Source organism: Gossypium raimondii, chromosome 12 (assembly GCF_025698545.1).
Source record: "Gossypium raimondii isolate GPD5lz chromosome 12, ASM2569854v1, whole genome shotgun sequence".
In the NCBI taxonomy this organism is placed as follows: Eukaryota; Viridiplantae; Streptophyta; class Magnoliopsida; order Malvales; family Malvaceae; genus Gossypium; species Gossypium raimondii.
The window spans coordinates 50,781,729-50,799,926 of record NC_068576.1 but is presented as its reverse complement, the minus strand read 5'-3'; the positions used below and the strand labels follow the sequence as shown (position 1 = coordinate 50,799,926).

The following is an 18,198-nucleotide window of genomic DNA, read 5'->3' as shown; positions in this document are numbered from 1 at the left end:
CGGCGGCGTTTCAATAGAAAATGTAATGTACTAGTGGCGTTTTTATGAAAAACGCCGCTATAAACTAGACATTAGCAGCATTTTATGAAAAACGCCACAAAATATTCTTAATAATGAAGACAAAATGGTGCAGTTTTTGGCTGAGATTAATACCATTTGATAAAAAACTGCGCCGTTTTATTATTTGCTTTTAGTGGCGCTTTAGAAAAACGCCGCAAATTAATGTAACTGTTAAGGAAAACGGCGCCGTTTTATTATTTGCTTTTAGTGGGGATTTTTGAAAACGCGGCAAATATGTATTATGGGTTAAGGAAACTGCGTCGTTTCAGTTTTTATTATTGGCGCTTTTTTAAATCGCCGCAAATATGTTTTAAGATTTACGCAAACGCTGCCGTTTTATCTATATTATTAGTGGTGATTTTTCTAAAACGCCAGGAGTTCGAGTTAAACGACTGCGTTTGGCCTGATATTTAGTGGCGCTTATGTATAAACGCTGTAAATTACAGAAATTGTTTAGGAAAATGGCTCCGTTTTCTTATTTACTTTTAGTGGCGCTTTTAGTAAACGCCGCAAAAATGTTTTAATTTTTATGGAGACGATGTCGTTTTCTCTAAAACGCCATGAGTTTGAGTTAATCGATCGGAAGCGACGTTTGATCATATTACTAGTGGTATTTGGTATATAAACGTCGCAAATGGGTTAATTATTTTGATTAAAATGACGTCGTTTTTTCCCCATCCTTTTAACTGAAGCTAAAACCCGATTCTCCATCCCCAACCTCTCACCCTCCCAAACCCTTAAAATTTCCCTAATCCCTAACAGTTCCTCAAACCCGACATAATACATTACGGTGCAAATGCGCTTTCTTGCATCACGACCTCAAATGCGTGTAGGTGTCATAACCATCGGTATGTTCAACTACTTCCTTCATCTTCTTCAAGCGCGAATGTTTCTGGAATACCGAATTTGAACAAATATTTACTAATTGCGTGAATGCATTAAGGGTCTTTCGAATATATCTGGAATTTGGGGCTTTTGAGCATTTGGATTTTCTCATTTCAAATTGAGAAAACGTTATAGGTTGTTAATGTTGAATAAAAATTGGATTTTTATGTCCGGGAAATGGATATCGACCTTTGGATATGGACATTTCATATAGTAGAGCTGAAAAAATGGGAAAATTTATATATATGTATATGTATATGTATATGTATATGTATATGTATATGTATATGTATATGTATATGTATATGTATATACAGAATTGAAACAAGATTGTGGGAATTATTTTTTGTTTTTAAATAACTGTGCCAGCAAACTAACTGACATGGTTATGCATCTTTTTAGTTTTGTGTAAATTAGGTTTTGATATTAGCTTGTCCCAAACTGCATAATATATATATATATATATATAGATTTTTCCAAAAACAAACGAGATGACATGTTACAAGGTATTGGAAAATTGCATACTTAAGCCTGCTGCTTAGTTTTTTGACTGTAATTAAAGTATATGGGTAATAAAGTTAGTTTCCATTGCTACCTTGTTGAATCATTTACTGCTTTCTGTTCTGTCGAAAATTGCTACCTTGTTCAAAACCTATTGAATGATATCTATTAATATTTGCTATGGTAGGGCTACTACACTACTATTAGAAAAAATCCAATAGTGGTAAGGAACTGAACACTACAACACTGTTCAAAACTTGTAAGTTCAAATTTCTAAAGAGCAAAGTAATGTTTTTGGTTGAAATATGAGATTCAATCTTTTTTTTTTTGATTTTTTGCTTTTATAATATATTTAAAATTTATATACATTTTAATATATAATATATATAGTTTTAATATCTAGTTTAAAATTTATATAAATTTATATACATTTTTGATTCAATCTCTTTATTATATATAGTTTTCTTTTTACGTATTTAGGAATAGGAACTATAAACTGATTCATAATCAAATATAGACTTTACTTAAATCATAAAATGTATTTATTTGTTCGGATTTCTTTCATGAAAATCAATTTTTTACTTGGTAACAAATCTTGCAGCTTTGAAAGGAATATGGACACATAAATTTCTGTTTCTCTAGCATGTTATGTTTCTGTACCATTTTTATATTTCTTTATTTTCTGTTTTCTATTTTCTGTTTTCTGTTTTCTATTTTGTTATTTTCTGTTGAATGAAGTGTGAAGCAAGTGGAAACAAAAACCGAATGGTTCCCCCACTGCTCCATCTTGAGGAGGTTGTCCAGTTTAGATTATTTTGGATCTCAGTTTGCTAAACATTGAGAAAAATATTATTTGTCAAAATTAAAGTTTTTCTTTTGATGTGGTTCTAAGTTTTGTGATGACAAAAGGATGTTAGAGAGGATTGGTTCAATTTGATGATTCTATCTTACAAGTAAGAACATTATGAATCTCAACTTGTATAGTACTATGTGCTGTAAAGGAAAATTAACATAATACATAGGCAACAATGATTTTGACACATTTTAGTTTTTATTTAACTTATTAATATTAAAAATATATATATGTTTATATTTTTACAATTTAATTTAACTTATTACTAATATATATATTGTTCGAATATAATTTTTTAAAATTTATATCTTACATTACTTAAATAAATATTTTTAAGTATATTTTTTACTAAAATTTACTCTTAATTTTATCTATGATTATCCTTACAATCTGCCTCCGTGGATTTGCATGAAGCAATCTTCCCTTATCTTATCTATGATTACCCCTGGAGAGAAAGGGCCCGGAAATGATATCGACATTTATTTACAGCCACTTATTGAATAGTTAAAACAATTATGGGTTGGTGTCGAGACATACGATGTACTGAAAAAGGAGAACTTTAATTTACGTGCAGTTTTGATGTGGACCATTAATGACTTCCTCGCTTATGCCAATTTATCCGGCTGGAGTACCAAGGGTCGTTATGCGTGTTCTTGTTGTGCTGCACAAACATGTTCGCAATGGTTATACAATGGGAAGAAGTTCTCTTACATGGCGCACCGTCGGTGGTTACCGAAAAATCATAGATTTAGATTTCAGAGTTCGACATTTGACTGTATTGAAGAGTTCAGAGAAGCTCCCTCGCAGACAAGTGGATCTGAAATCTTGTTAATGTTGGAAGATATGAATTTTAGTTATGGGAAGATGAACCAACATGCAAACACGCAAAGAAATAAAAGATCAAATGATGCAGCTGATGATGACTCCGATGAAGAGGATGATCCTAATGAGGCGGACTTGTGGAAAAAAAGAAGTGTTTTTTTTTAGTTGCCTTATTGGGAGCACCACCTATTACGACACAATCTTGATGTTATGCATATTGAGAAAAATGTCTGCGAGAACATTGTCAGTACAATTTTGAATGTAGACGGAAAATCAAAAGACAATCTTCAGAGTCGACTTGATTTAGTTCAGATGGGAATTCGACCTGATCTTCATCCGAATCCACTTTCGAATGGGAAATATCAGTTGCCGCCTTCTATTTTCTCAATGTCCAAGACGGAGAAAGAACTGTTTTGCATGGTGTTGAAGGATATAAAGGTTCCAGATGCGTATGCATAAAATATATCTCGATGTGTTAGTGTTAAAGATCGAAGATTATATTCTCTAAAATCACATGACTATCACATCTTGATGCAAGATTTATTGCCAGTTGCTCTACGATGTTGTATGTCCAAGAATGTGACGTCTTGTATAATTGAACTATCCAATATAATGAAAGCCATTTGTGGTAAATTTTAGGATGTTCAAGAACTTCAGAAGGTACAGGATCGAGTCGCTTTGACTTTATGCAACATGGAGAAAATCTTCCTACCTTCCTTCTTCACCATTATGGTTCACTTGATAATCCATCTCCCGCATGAAGCAATTCTTGGCAGACCCGTTTTCTATCGATTGATGTATCCCATAGAAAGGTGTTAATTAAAATTTTTAAATTTTTCCTTCATTCACCTCTATGCCTTTAGTTACAACTTTTGAGAATGTTATATATTGTGTTTAGGTTCCTATCCAAATTAAAGTCTTATTGCCGCAACAAGCGATATCCAGAAGGATCGATTGCTGAAGGCTACTTGGAAGAGGAATGTATGACCTTCTGCTCAAAATATTTGGAGGATGTTGAAACAAGGTTGAACAGACCAAATAGGAATGCTGGACTCACGAATCATAACTTAGCCGATACTTATTTGTTCCAAAGTTTTGGAGAACCAATCGGTAAAGTTGAAATTGCAGAATTAGATCATTTATCGTGGGTACAAGCACATCGATATGTTCTGTTTCACCACGAATCATTGGAACCTTTACGGAAGTAAGTTCTACAAATTTGATAAATATTTATCAAACTAATAATTGTTTATCTTCTAACAAAGTGAACATTTTTTTTAACATAGTGAGTACAAACAAATATTGAGATCTCGTTCGCGCTCCCGAAGAACACAACATTGAGATATCAATAAATTGTTTACAGAATCTTTTTATGAATGGTTAAGCCAAACGGCATGCAGTTGGAGCTTCCGCTTACAAATAATAATGTTTTCTCATAACATTTTTAATTTCTCAGTTTACTTTCCATTCAATAGGTTTGGAGTGGGAAGAACGTAAACGACGAAGTTAAACGGCTCTTCCAAGGTCCAAATCGAGTGGTTAAAATATATAGTGCGTTCCTCATCAACGGATTCAGATTTCATACAAAATATCGCGAGAGGTTGAGGAGAACGCAAAATTGTGGAATAGTTGTTAATTCTGCAATTACAAGTTATGCTAGTGCTAGGGACAATAATCCTATCGAGGGAAATGTGGAATATTTCAGACATCTTACTGACATAATTGAGTTGGATTATTACGGCAAATGGAAAGTTGTCTTATTTCGAGGTGATTGGGCCGATGTTAATACAGCTCGTGGAATTAAGCAAGATCAATTTGGTTTTACAATGGTGAACTTTGACCGATTGATTCACACAGGACAACAACTGATAGATAAGCCGTATGTATTCTCATATCAAGTCAAACAAGTTTTTTACTCAAAAGATCCAACTGATGAGGGTTGGTACGTTGTACTCCGTAACATCCCTAGAGACTTGTTTGACATAGGCAGTGGAAGTAGAGATAACATCGACGACAGATCAGAAACTTTGCTCTTTCCAGAACAAAACTTAAACGATAATATCCCTAGTACTAGTGCACAATTTCAATGGGTACGTCAGGATACGGATGAAGATATTTACGAATAATGATGTAGTAAGATTTTACGATTGTTTAATTATACGTAATATCATAATTTAAATCTTGGTCTTATTATATATTTCAACTATTTTATATGTGCTATTATTGTTGTAATTAGTTATTAAGTTTTCAACTATTTTATGTGTATTGCAGATAAAATGCCTAAAAGAAAAATACTAAGGGGAAGCATTGTTCAAAATGATCCAAACTCGACAGAAACAAATAGTACTGAACAACAGACAGCAATTGGATATTCGAAGGTTTCGATTACAGCTGAGGATCCTATAGAAGTTCAAAATAATTTTACATTTAATTTACATGCGTGTTGACTTATAATTGATTTATTTTTCAAATTATTATATTATAATATACCATTTGTAGCTGAAAATGGTGGGACGCGCAGAGGTCGATGACGTATGCTACTTAGAGAGTTATACGAGTTAGATCCAGTCGAGCGTGTCAAAGTTGGACGAAATAGTTTTGGTCAGCCTGTTGGATCAGAAGCTCGACTTTTAGCAGGATACATGGGCATTTTAGCACGAAATGCGAATATGTTGCCTATCAACTACGAGTCATGGCATCAAATGCCCGATAGCAACAAAAACCAAGCCCTCGATAATATTAAGGTAACAAAATGTTAATGTCATCTGTAATGCTTGGGAAATAGTTTCATTTATATTTACTTTATTAATTTGTGTTTTTTGTAGGCGAGGTTTGCTTTAGAGGTCTCGGATGCTTATGTAAGGAAGGCATTTGGAAAAAGATGAAAAGACAATAAAAGTACTTTGAAGAAAAATTATTATAAGACAAAAACAACCTTCGATGAGAAATTGCAAAATGTCCCGCCGGGTATGTTGAGGTAGCAATGGGAAGATGCGGTTAGATTTTGGCATTCGAAGAAATACGAGGTATGACGTACTTCCAAACTATTGTAATTATTTTGGTTTATAGTATTTACTATTTACGTACTAAAAATTTCATAACGTAGGATCGTGAACAAGTTGGAAAAAGCAGCAGGTAGAAACAAAAATTCACTCACACAGCCGGGTCGAGAAGTTTTGCATGTGTAGCTGAGGCGGAGGTATTTTTAATTTTTTAATATTGTTAAATATGTATAATTTTCCATTAAACAATATTTTTACTACTATATTGTAGGAACTGTCATCCGGTCAAAAAGTTGGACGCCTTCAACTTTTTGAAATTACACATAGGAAGAAAGATGGATCTCCCATGACTCCTGAAGCCGGTGAAATAATGGTACGTTTACTTAATACGATTTGACTTGTTTTAGTTATTTATAGTGTTTATTTTCTAATGGTTTAATTCATTGCTTGTAATGTGACTATTGTTATGTTGCATATGTTTTTTAATATATATTGCGTTCCTAACTATGCAATTTATTTCTTAGGAAAAACTAAAGGATAAAAAGGCGGAGTACGAAGCGATTGCTTCTAGTGATAGTTCTGTTCATCTTGAAGACATTGATAACCAGATTATTACTGAAGTTTTGGGTCCTGAAAGGTATGGTCGGGTTCGATTTCAAGGATCTTTTGTTAGCCCAACCCAATATTTTGGATCCGATTCGCGACAATACATGGCTTCGGGAGTCGAGCTCAAGTGAAGTTCGAGGTTAAAAGACCGGATGACTCGGATGCAAGCGACCACTGGCGAGGTTCAAAGAAAATATGAAGAACTCCAGCTACAATTTAAAGCAGAGGCGGCAGCGAGGGAAGCAGAGGCTGCAGCGAGAGAAGCAGAGGTTCAAAAGAAATACAAAGAACTCCAGCTACAACTTAAAGCTGATGCGGAATCGAGAGAAGTAGAGCAGAGCAGAATGTACGACGAACTCCAACAGCAGCTTCAGAGTATGATGAAGATGTTTCAGTCGCAACTTCCGCCGTCATAGTGTATTGCATAAATATTTTTATCATTTTAACTTTTAATATTTTTGCAAAAATAATACGGATTCACTTTTATTTATTGATATTAATATTATTTTATTCGTTTAATTTGAAATATTATATAAATTTATTGCTTTTGGTTGGTTTAGATCTGATTGCTTTTGATTTGTTGCTAGAAGAGGGCTGAAAAAATTAAAAATTTAATATAAAAAAATCCAAAAATAGTGGCGTTTTTGTATAAAAACACCGCTAAAGAACATTTTCTTTAGCGGCGCTTAGAAAAAAACGCCGCTAGAGACCATGTTCTTTAGCGGCGCTTAGAAAGTAACGTCGCTAACGACCATGTTCTTTAGCGGCGCTTAGAAAATGCTTAATAAAAAACGCCGCTAAAGAACATAGTCTTTAGCGGCATTTTTGTTTGTAAACGCTGCAAATGTTTGCGACGTTTTCGTTAGCGGCCTTTATTGCGGCGCTTGTGAAAGCGCCGAGCGCCGCAAATACCTTTAGTGGCGTTAAAAAGCGCCGCTAAAGACCTGTTTTGGTGTAGTGCACGAGAGAGGTGTTGGTGTTATGCACAATATTAATTACAGAGAACGTGCCACAGGGATTCAAACCATCAATACTTAGCTGAAGTGGTACAATTGTTGCAAGGTAAAAGCTACGTATGCTTGTTGGTGATTCGAATTCTAGTAGGCGCGTTCTCTATAATTAATATTGCACACAACACTAATACCTCTTTCATGAGCTTACGTGTACTTATCTCCACCAACTGAGAGCCCCTCTTCATGAATTTTACAACATCTCTTTGCGGAGACCTAGGACAAAACCTGCCCTAAATCCTAAACACGGGGACAATACCTTCCGATGATGAGTCATTTTGTCGCTTCCTTATTTTGAAAATTAAACCCTTAAAATCAGAATAAGCATGTGACATCAAATTAACCATAAGATAGAATTAGCCATTAGATTGTTGGGGTCATTTTTAGTTGAATTAAATTTTCTTGACCTTTCATGCATAAAACGATAATTGTGGGACCCTCTCATTTTTATTGTTTTTTTTTTTACTTTTTTATTTTTTCATCTCTAGTTTTTATTGTTGGTATAATTAGATAGTATAAAACCAAAATTTCATTATCTAACAATTAGAAATATTATCACATTATTTAATGGTTGGTCTAATGCTATGTGTTTATTTTAATTTTGAGGTATAATTTAAAAGATGAGGAACTAATAAATGACCTTTTATAATTCATATATTTTATAATTTTGTAATAATTTAATTTTTATGAATTTTATATTTTTATAAGATTATAATTTTTTAATAATTTTTTAGAATGTTTATAAGCTTTTATAATATTTATAAGTTGTTATGACTTTTTTATAAATTTATATAAAATTTTAATATTTTAGCATTTTATATATTTATGATTTTTATGGAAAAATAAAAGATTAAATCATGGTTGTCATCAACATCTAATTTATTCGTTAATTGATTTTAACAATCAACTTGATAAAAACAAAATTGTTAACAAAAGTTTTAATTATTTATTTTAGGAATAAATCTCAAAATTATACATGAACAGGAATTTGATGCAATTTTACATGTGAAACTCTAATTGTGATTCAAATGCATACTTGAAACTTTAATTTTAATTTAATCATATGCATTTAAAGAAATAAATATATCAATTTAATCATATGCAATATATAAACATAAAATTATATTATATCAGAATTGTATTAACAATTTACAAGAATTAAATTAAACCAAAATTGTATATATAAAATTACATATTAAATTATAATTCATATATAAATTTAATATTTATTCCTTATTTTTATTAACCAGGAATTAAATTCTGCACATAATAGATTTTTTTAGCATTTTCTTGGGAGCTTCTTTATTCCTATAAACCTAAAAACCTTCACCTATAAGGGTTCGAGTCCGTGGTTTCAATCCATTTTTAGTCTAATTTGATTGGGCCGGATCGAGCCTGACACTAGTTGGACCATTGCTTTACGCTCAATAAAATCATAAAAGTTGGCCTCTTTCTTCCTTCCCTTTGTACACATAAAGGCCCACTGTTTGAGGCTTATTTTTGAAAAATATATATGTGAAATTATCAAATTAGAACAACTATGACTAACTAATCTTTCTCCACCAATCATATTGTAATATGAGAGTTTGGGTTGTTAGCAATTTCTCCTTACCTCCAATTATATATATAAAAAAATCTAATCTTTCGTTTAGTTCCATAAAATAAGGCTGAAAGTTATATATAAATATATTATATTTAACTAAAATAAACTATACGATATATTTTTATTTAATATTAGAGTGTAACTTCGATTAAATCACTAATGGAGTGATAAAAGATTTACATTTAAATTTTTAATTTACACCTATTTAGTACTTAAAATATGTCTTAATTAAATTTTTAATCTATTTTCTAATGGACATTAAAAAAATTGGTGACCAATCACATAACACCATGTAGCATTTTTTTAAATCGAATATTTTTTATCAAATATATATAAACATTAAACTATATAAAAGTGAAAATAAACTAAATTTTTGATGTGTTTGGATTTTTAAAGAAAATTTTAAATTTTGATGTGTTTGGATTTTTTAAAGAAATTTTGTATAATGAGATAAAAAGAAAAAAAAAACCAAGTGTAACTATCCAAAACTCATTTATCTATTTTAAATTGATTAAAGAACTAAGAAGGAAAAGCATATCTACTAGAGATCCAAAAATGCAAAGATCTCCGAAACAACCGGACCAAATTAAACCTCTCACTGCCATCTCTGCCACATTATTAGCAACTATTTTGAACCCAAAAGGCAGCCATCAAGCAGGTCTTTCGGGATTCCCAACAATGAGAGGCACATTCCTGCCACGCTTGCGAGGCTCATCCCGCATATAGCACCCATCACGAAACGCCGTTAACTGGAAAGGGGGAATATCAGTGGCCAACCACTGATCAACATAGAACACGGTCTGGGCGCATGGTTGTTGAGGTCCGGTGGACGTGACCTCGATGTAGTCGCAGTACCAGCCATGGTGCCACTCCGAGCCATCGGAGGTCAAGTTGAGGCGGCAGGGAGAGCCGATGCAGCTACCTCGCCCACTGAAGACATCAAGGTTGCCACGTTCGAAGTAGTCGTGGGCGTATGGCATTAAACCCCATGAACGGAGTTCTGGAATCCAAACTGACCGCCCGAACGAATCGCCCAGAACTACACTGATCCTCGAGTCCGTCCCTGCTTTCATCATCCAACCCGTCTTCACGTACAACGTGTAAACACAATCATTCTGCATTTGGAAAAAAAAATCATTAAGATCATCGCGTAGATCAGCTTGACAAAAGAAAGTATTGTAAAAACAGCTTAAGATGGATCCTTTTAAGTATACTTACATCGGTGGGTCTAGCAGCTACTGAAAAAAGTAGAACAAAAAAAGATATTGAGACCAACTGACCACCTTTCATTTTCTTTCCTTATGAACTGCAACTTTTTCACTTGAGATGTGCGATTATGGAAATAGGCAGGTATTTTATTTATACATAGGAAGGAGGAGAAAATTAACTATAATTAGAATTATGCTGTCCGTCCAATGTATATGATTTGGTTGATATTTCTATGTTAACTTTTAACATGATATTTATTTAAAATAAATTATAAATATGTCTAAAATTATATAATTATGTAATATTTCTAATATAATTATAACAAAAAAGACATGAACATGAAAATAAACTACAACTATGTAATACTGATTATAACACAAAAATTACGATAACCTCTTGATTTATTTCTCAGCTATACGATATGAGATACAAAATGAAAATCATTTGAATATTATCTCTTAAATAAAGTAATTTTAGGCTTAACATGTTTATGAGACATGAATATAATTTTAAAAAAAATAATTAAACAGAATTGACATAAAAAATAATACCAACGCAACCATATTAAATCAACCCACTTATCACTATTTCTATGTACTTTTCTTCTGGATTCTTCACGTTCTCACTCTGGTTGACTCTTTTGATCTTCCTTATTGGTACCAAAACCTGCAGCACATGTTTATACATATTGCATTACTTAAATTCACTGTTTTGAATTGTGAAAAGTGAAAACAATGGAAAATAATTCTAAACCTTGTAAGGCAAGAGGAAGTAACGTTGATCCATCTTTCACCGCAAAAGGCAACCTTTTCAGTGGAAATAAACAAGAGCCCTGGTATTGGACCGGCTGTCGTGCACAGATGGAATTGGAAAGCCTTTAGCAGCTTCTCTCCTTCTTACACAATAAATATTTGTCCGAAAACACTGCCACTTCCTCCTCCTAGAATTATTCTTGCCCCAAAACTCAACTTTCCCTTCACTGTATAATCTCAAACACGTACAGCACAGTCCTTAATACTTGAAGCAGTAAAGTTAAATTTCAATCATATAAATGAAAGATCTGGGTTACCATGGTTAATGATCCTGGAGGCAAAACTGCTGTTTTTATTCTTCAACTTTGCGGTATCTTCCCCTGTTTATTATCAGTTAAATCTTCTGGATTAAAATATAAACAGAAACAAGGGTAGAGAAAAAGATTTAGTAATGATATGAGTTGTAAGTGCTTACTGGGGTTAAGCTGAGTGGTTTAGAGTGAAATAAATATTTCAATGGAGTTTTCCAATTTGATGATCTTTTAGATGAAATTTCCATAGAACTTAATGTGGAGTAGTGCTCAAAAGGAAGAAAATCACCACTCCTAATTTCCCCCAAAATTCTGACATAGACTTTAATGCCTTAAAATTCGATACTATCCTAAAATATGGTGAAGTTTAGAGCTTGTGATAATATTTTTTTCTGGGTAAGGTTTGAATCCACGACTTCTAATATATTATATGAGTTTTTGGTCTGTTATACTCATTAGTCATGACCCAGTTACAATTCTTTGGTGGAGAGTATAGTTTTAGCCCATTCACTCCAAGTGGGTACGACTTAGGCTTACGTTTTTTTCACTAGAATTTACATTTACAATCTCTCGTTTTCATTGCAAAATTTTGGACGTCAGCAGTTACCATCATTTGAAAAGGAGATAAATTATATACAAAAACAAAAAATATTATGAAACTAAAGGCATGTGATTAGTTCCTGATTGGTTTCGATCATTTTAAAGAGTAATTTAGCATAGTATGTCATATGTATCATCCAATAATTAAGGGACTCTGTCCGGACAGATTCTATTTGTTTTGTCCATAAACCAAGCAAGTTAAGTTAAGCTCATCAGTTTATACATCAATGGATAATATATATTTAACATGCGGTGACATTTTAAGTTCATATTATTCCCAAGGTTCAAGCTTCTTGTTGAATATTCAAACCCCACATGCTCTTACAAGATTTAAGTGATGGATGGTAATGTTTTGTTTTGTTGTCTTCCTTTGAAACCCAATAATTCATTGAGGCCTTCCAAATCAAACAACACTGTAGTGACCATATATCCTCCCAAATTGTCAGGAACTTGAGTAGGGTTCCCCTTTTCCAAAAGCTCAGCTGTGTTCAGCGATGGCGGTTGCTTTGGCAGTAACAGGTGGAGGTGGGCAATACAATGGTAGGATGACCTGGTTCGTTGTTCTGTCATGTATGATGGCTGCCATGGGAGGTGTCATCTTTGGCTATGATATTGGGATTTCAGGTTTGCCTCTGCAAAATTCGTTTGTATAATATATATATTTCCTTCTTTGCGTTGACGATTTATGGCTAAATTTACTAACCTTACATGCTTACAAGTATGATTTAAAAAGTCAGCTTGAAAGCTCTCTGTCCAGCCACTAAAACATGAGCTTAATTGCTTATTTATGTCTTCTTGTTAGTTTGAAGTAAAAGAGAAAATAACCAGAAGTGAAAAGGGTTCTTGATTGAAGTGAACTGAACTGACATAGCATCAATTTGTACATGCAAGAAGCCAAACTGCACGCCATAATCTTTGATGTCTTCTTTTTAGTATGTCTTAAGATAGTTACAATGATTATCTGTGTGAAGGTGGAGTGACATCTATGGAGCCATTTCTCAAGAAGTTCTTCCCAGAAGTATATAGAAAGATGAAGGTGGACACCAAAATCAGTAACTACTGCAAATTTGATAGCCAACTGTTAACCTCATTTACATCTTCACTATACATAGCTGGGCTAGTCGCTACGTTCTTCGCCTCATCAGTTACAAAAGTTTTCGGTCGTAAGCCGTCAATCTTGATAGGAGGTGCTGCATTCCTTGCTGGTTCAGCCCTTGGTGGTGCAGCTTTCAATGTCTACATGCTGATATTTGGTCGTATCTTGCTTGGAATTGGGGTTGGATTTGCAAACCAGGTACATTATTTAACATTTCCATTATTGATCCAATTCTTACTGCACAATCTTAATTGTTTTTTCTTCCTGCAGTCAGTCCCTTTGTATCTCTCAGAAATGGCACCGCCTAGATACAGGGGAGCAATCAACAATGGCTTCCAGTTCAGTATTGGCATAGGTGCACTGGTAGCTAACCTTATTAATTTCGGCACCGAAAAGATTGAAGGCGGTTGGGGTTGGCGGATTTCCCTAGCCATGGCAGGAGTTCCAGCCTCAATCCTAACACTAGGTGCACTTTTCCTCCCAGAAACACCCAGCAGCCTAATCCAAAGTAGCAGTGATCATGACAAGGCTAAACAGCTGCTGCAACGTGTCCGAGGCACCACTGATGTCGAAGCAGAACTTGAGGATCTCATCAAAGCAAGTTCAATCTCAAAAACCATCAAACACCCATTCAAGAAAATCATACAAAGAAAGTATAGGCCTCAACTAGTAATGGCAATAGCCATACCATTTTTCCAACAAGTGACAGGCATCAATGTCATTGCATTTTATGCCACACTTCTATTCAGAACAATTGGAATAGGTGAAAGTGCTTCCCTACTCTCCTCTGTGGTAACCGGTGTTATCGGAGCCGGATCAACATTCATATCAATGCTTATCGTTGATAAATTTGGGCGAAGAGCCTTATTCATGGTCGGGGGAATCCAAATGCTTATCTCACAGATACTTATAGGAGGAATCATGGCAACTCAGCTAGGGGATCATGGTACAGTAAGCCAAGGGTATGCATATTTAATTATAATCTTGATATGCATATATGTAGCGGGTTTTGGATGGTCTTGGGGTCCATTGGGATGGTTGGTTCCGAGTGAGATATATCAGCTAGAGATTCGATCGGCCGGACAAAGTATTACTGTGGCGGTCAGCTTTATATTCACATTCATTGTTGCACAAACATTTCTAAGCATGCTTTGCCATTTGAAGGCAGGGATTTTCTTCTTCTTTGGGGGATGGGTTATAGTGATGACTGCATTTGTGTACTATTTGTTGCCAGAGACTAAGAATGTTCCCATTGAACAAATGGAAAATGTGTGGAAAGAGCATTGGTTTTGGGCAGGGATTGTTGGGGAAGAAGATGAGAAGATTAAGATTCAAGGTGTTTGAGATTAGAATTTACTAGGGATTTTTCCATGTAAATTATTTGTATTGCAGGGAGAACAATAGGGAAACAAGTTTGATTAGCAAGTGTTGGAGAAAACAAGAAATTTGAAATTCTATGTATAACTTTAAACCCTCCAACCTTGATCGTTCTAGTGCATTTGGTCTAATTATGATTTTTTAGTCTCTTTACTATAATGAAATTTAGGATTCAATCCCCTGATTTTAATTTTATATATAATTTGATTCTTCTATTTTTACAATTTAAGAGTTAAGAATTAGTTGATATGTAAATTTATTATTAATTGAACTTAGTTAACATAGACTTTTTCGTGGTCCTAATCGTATGATCGAATAAAAAGTAAAAAATTTCACGTGATCACTTTACTGGTGACAACAATCTGGACCTACTGATAACACTATTGTTGGACCTCTACCAACTTGAGACACGTGGTAGCATGATAGGCCACTTGAGAAGCGCCCTCCACTCACTACAGATCGGGTGGTCATCAGAAGCTTTGCCCCCTAATTTGATTATCTGATTAGATAGACTGTATTGGCTCAAAGAAACTAGCCACTTGCTTTTCGGAAGGATACCGCCATTCGCCCTCCCAAGCATCCAATCTCTTGTTAATAACGTGATTCTTTAGGCCACCGAATCTCACGTGGGCTTAATTACTCCGTCCCATGATTTAGATGGAATGGCAACAAGTCCCATCACAGACATCTTCCTCCAATCACGGACATCCTCCCCATGCATCCCACAATAATGGTCTGACAGCGAATCCGCCATGATAATGTCACCTAACACGAGACTTTGCCTATAAATAACCCCTACGATGATAAAGCATGGATGGACTCTTCAACATCATAGCCTACATTCTACCATCGTACTCTCACCACTAATACTTCCACTCTCTGTATTCTCCGGCTCTCCACCAGATAGGATGAACCAAATTTCATAAACTCCACTTCTTTCTCATTATATCTCCTCATTGTTGATCCCACACATCTACAATTATAAAAATGATAGAATCAAAATAAATACTATATAATACATTTATATTTAATTTACAAAGTGATTATAAGATGTGATTAGATCATTTCATTGCATTATATGATTGATAAATTAAAATAATTAAAATTAAATTATATTTATACAAACAAAACAATCTAACTTCCTAAAACGAATTAAAATCCTAATTCAAAAATAAATATTAATAATATTACAAAATATTTAAATGATTTCCATCTTCTTCAATTTGTCCTCATTCTCATAATCTTCAATCAGTTTCGATCAATAGTAATTTTGTTTATCAATAATTAATTGTATTCCTTCCTTTTAACTAAAAGAAAAAAGAGAGTAGTTCTTTATTTTACTTTTGCGGAGAGTCAATCTTCTATCAAATTCACCTTTTCTTTCATTATCCTATCAAAACAATTATTTTATATATAACCAATTATCTTAAAATAAATGGATAAATGTATAATGATTTTTTTTCACTTCGATTATATATTTGTACTATTTTAATCTTCAACACTCAATCAAACAGAATCGTTTATTATCTAAACATTTAATTTTATCATCAACTTTGTTAAAAAGGATTTACACAATTTAGGTGTGTTGACATATATTCGAAGGCAAAAAATTTTTTTTAGATTCGTGATTAAAACAGTGGCCACAATTTCAAGCAATATTTTATTGTCTATTTTAGAGTTGACAAATTAAATATTGAGTTATCTATTTGAAGATATTTAAACTAGTTAGAGTCCAAAACATGAAGACTAATTGAGTTGAAATTCAAGATTTGAAGTTTGGTTCTTTTGGATCAAGTTTAATTACTTGCAGAAAAGTAAAATCACTTCCTATATGTGAAGACATTGGATTACATCAAAATTCTTATGAAGTTATCATCTTTTGTTGATTTTTAGCTTTACTTTATATAAAGTGATTAGATTATGACTCTTATATAAACTGAGCTTAAGTGGTATATAAATTTAAGTTTTGCCTAGATTAAAGAAACTAAGAGAGACCAAGAGATTGATAGAACACAAATTTGTTCTAAGTTAGGAACGTTTTATGTGTGCATTATTTTTGTAAGCAATCAGGAGAGTCTCTTGTATTGCAAAACTAAATTTTCAAGGAGAAAACTTAGTGAGAGAGTGATCTAATCTTTATACAACGATAATGTCGCTAAATTAGTAAGAGTTAAACCAATGTTAAAACTTAAATCATTTGTTATACTATAAGAAAGATAGTAGATTATTACTCTGAGCAACGTAGACTAGGGTTGAATTGTGTAATCAATTTTGGCATGCATCTTTATGTTTTAACACTTTTAATTTTGTGATTAAAACTGTAACCACAGTTCCGAACATTATTTTAGCCACCATTTCTTTTTGCAAAGATCCCCACCATTTCTACACTGTGCTTCATTTTCAAGTAAAAGAAATTGGATTATAGTAGAAGCATGAAGTGGGGTAAGAATGGTAGTTGGCTCCCCCAAAATAGGAAAACTCCATTAATTAATGATCAAAGTGAAAGACATTGATCGGGATGAGTGGGGGAGTTGGAGAGTAAGATTTGGGAGGAATAATGGTCTCTGTTCAATTTTGCAGGCAGAGTTGTAGGCGGTGGCTGAGGGGCTTCACTTGACTTGGCAACAAGGGTATCGGCTTGTGGAGCTAGAGTGTGATAGTTTGGAGGCCATTAACCAGCTACAGAGCAGTACACCAGAGGAGAATTGTTTGCGGAATCTATGAAACTCAGTGCAACAGATGCTTGGTCGGTAGTGGACTGTAGAGATCCAACATGCGCTGCAGGGAAGTGAACAAGATAGTGGATTTTGTGGCGAAACATTTCAAGATGCGATCGTTTGCTCTGCAGCTGCTGGATACGCCATTAGCGGGGAGTTGTTAATTGATGGTGTGGGTGTTGGTCGGATATCCCATATTAGCTCTAGCTGAGGCATGTTAGGCACTTTCTTATTCAACAACCAAAAAAAAAAAAAAAGGGAAGAAGTGAAAAACTTTGTATCCTTTTAAGGAGATTTCAAGGCATTAGTAATGGGATAACAAATATCTTCGGCTGAAAATTTGTGAATACTCACAATTGCATTAGAGGAGGATAATGTTTCAGCCCCATGAAACTTGACAAAACAGATGATGACCGAAACCTTCTAGATCTTGATTCTATGGACCATATTTAAAGTCTAAGATTGAAGCTCTCTTGACCAGACAGATCTAAGGATAAACTCTTCTAAAGCTTTTAAGATGAAAAGATTCATCTAATTATTTATATTTTCCTTTTATTGTCTACCCAATTTTATGATTTCTCATATAGTTAAAACTAAACTAATTTATTGTATTTTCATCTTTATGTTTTTTAAGTCGACTCTTATTTTTATTGAGGCTACAAACTTTTTACTTTTTTTTTATATTTTAATGCCATTTATTTTTAAATTCATAAAATAAAGGTTACGCATGCTTTAAAAAGTTTCATGGTGTTTTGTCCTTGGAGATTTGCTGCAACATTTAAATCTATTGATAA

The 18,198-nt window shown here is 33.6% G+C and overlaps 2 protein-coding genes and 2 long non-coding RNA genes across 4 annotated transcripts; 1 reads left to right on the top strand and 3 right to left on the bottom strand.

The window, feature by feature from the left end:
* Positions 1-9,817: 9,817 nt before the first annotated feature.
* LOC105764883 (PLAT domain-containing protein 3) lies at positions 9,818-10,784 on the bottom strand. Its single transcript, XM_052624666.1, has one exon. It carries the CDS (start codon positions 10,461-10,463, stop codon positions 9,993-9,995), a length of 471 nt encoding a protein of 156 aa, XP_052480626.1. The 5' UTR covers positions 10,464-10,784; the 3' UTR covers positions 9,818-9,992.
* A 230-nt stretch (positions 10,785-11,014) lies between these two features.
* Positions 11,015-11,924, bottom strand: LOC105764885 (uncharacterized). Its single transcript, XR_001124744.2, has 4 exons — positions 11,779-11,924; positions 11,621-11,683; positions 11,305-11,530; positions 11,015-11,217 (listed from the first exon to the last, which is right to left on the bottom strand). It is a non-coding gene; the product is annotated as an uncharacterized LOC105764885 (long non-coding RNA).
* A 619-nt stretch (positions 11,925-12,543) lies between these two features.
* On the top strand, positions 12,544-14,911 carry LOC105764882 (hexose carrier protein HEX6). Its single transcript, XM_012583667.2, has 3 exons — positions 12,544-12,838; positions 13,186-13,508; positions 13,581-14,911. The coding sequence occupies exons 1-3, from the start codon at positions 12,709-12,711 to the stop codon at positions 14,652-14,654; spliced, it is 1,527 nt and encodes a 508-aa protein (XP_012439121.1). The 5' UTR covers positions 12,544-12,708; the 3' UTR covers positions 14,655-14,911.
* A 1,957-nt stretch (positions 14,912-16,868) lies between these two features.
* LOC105764884 (uncharacterized) lies at positions 16,869-17,921 on the bottom strand. The gene is made up of 2 exons (XR_001124743.2): positions 17,759-17,921; positions 16,869-17,628 (listed from the first exon to the last, which is right to left on the bottom strand). It is a non-coding gene; the product is annotated as an uncharacterized LOC105764884 (long non-coding RNA).
* Positions 17,922-18,198: the final 277 nt, after the last annotated feature.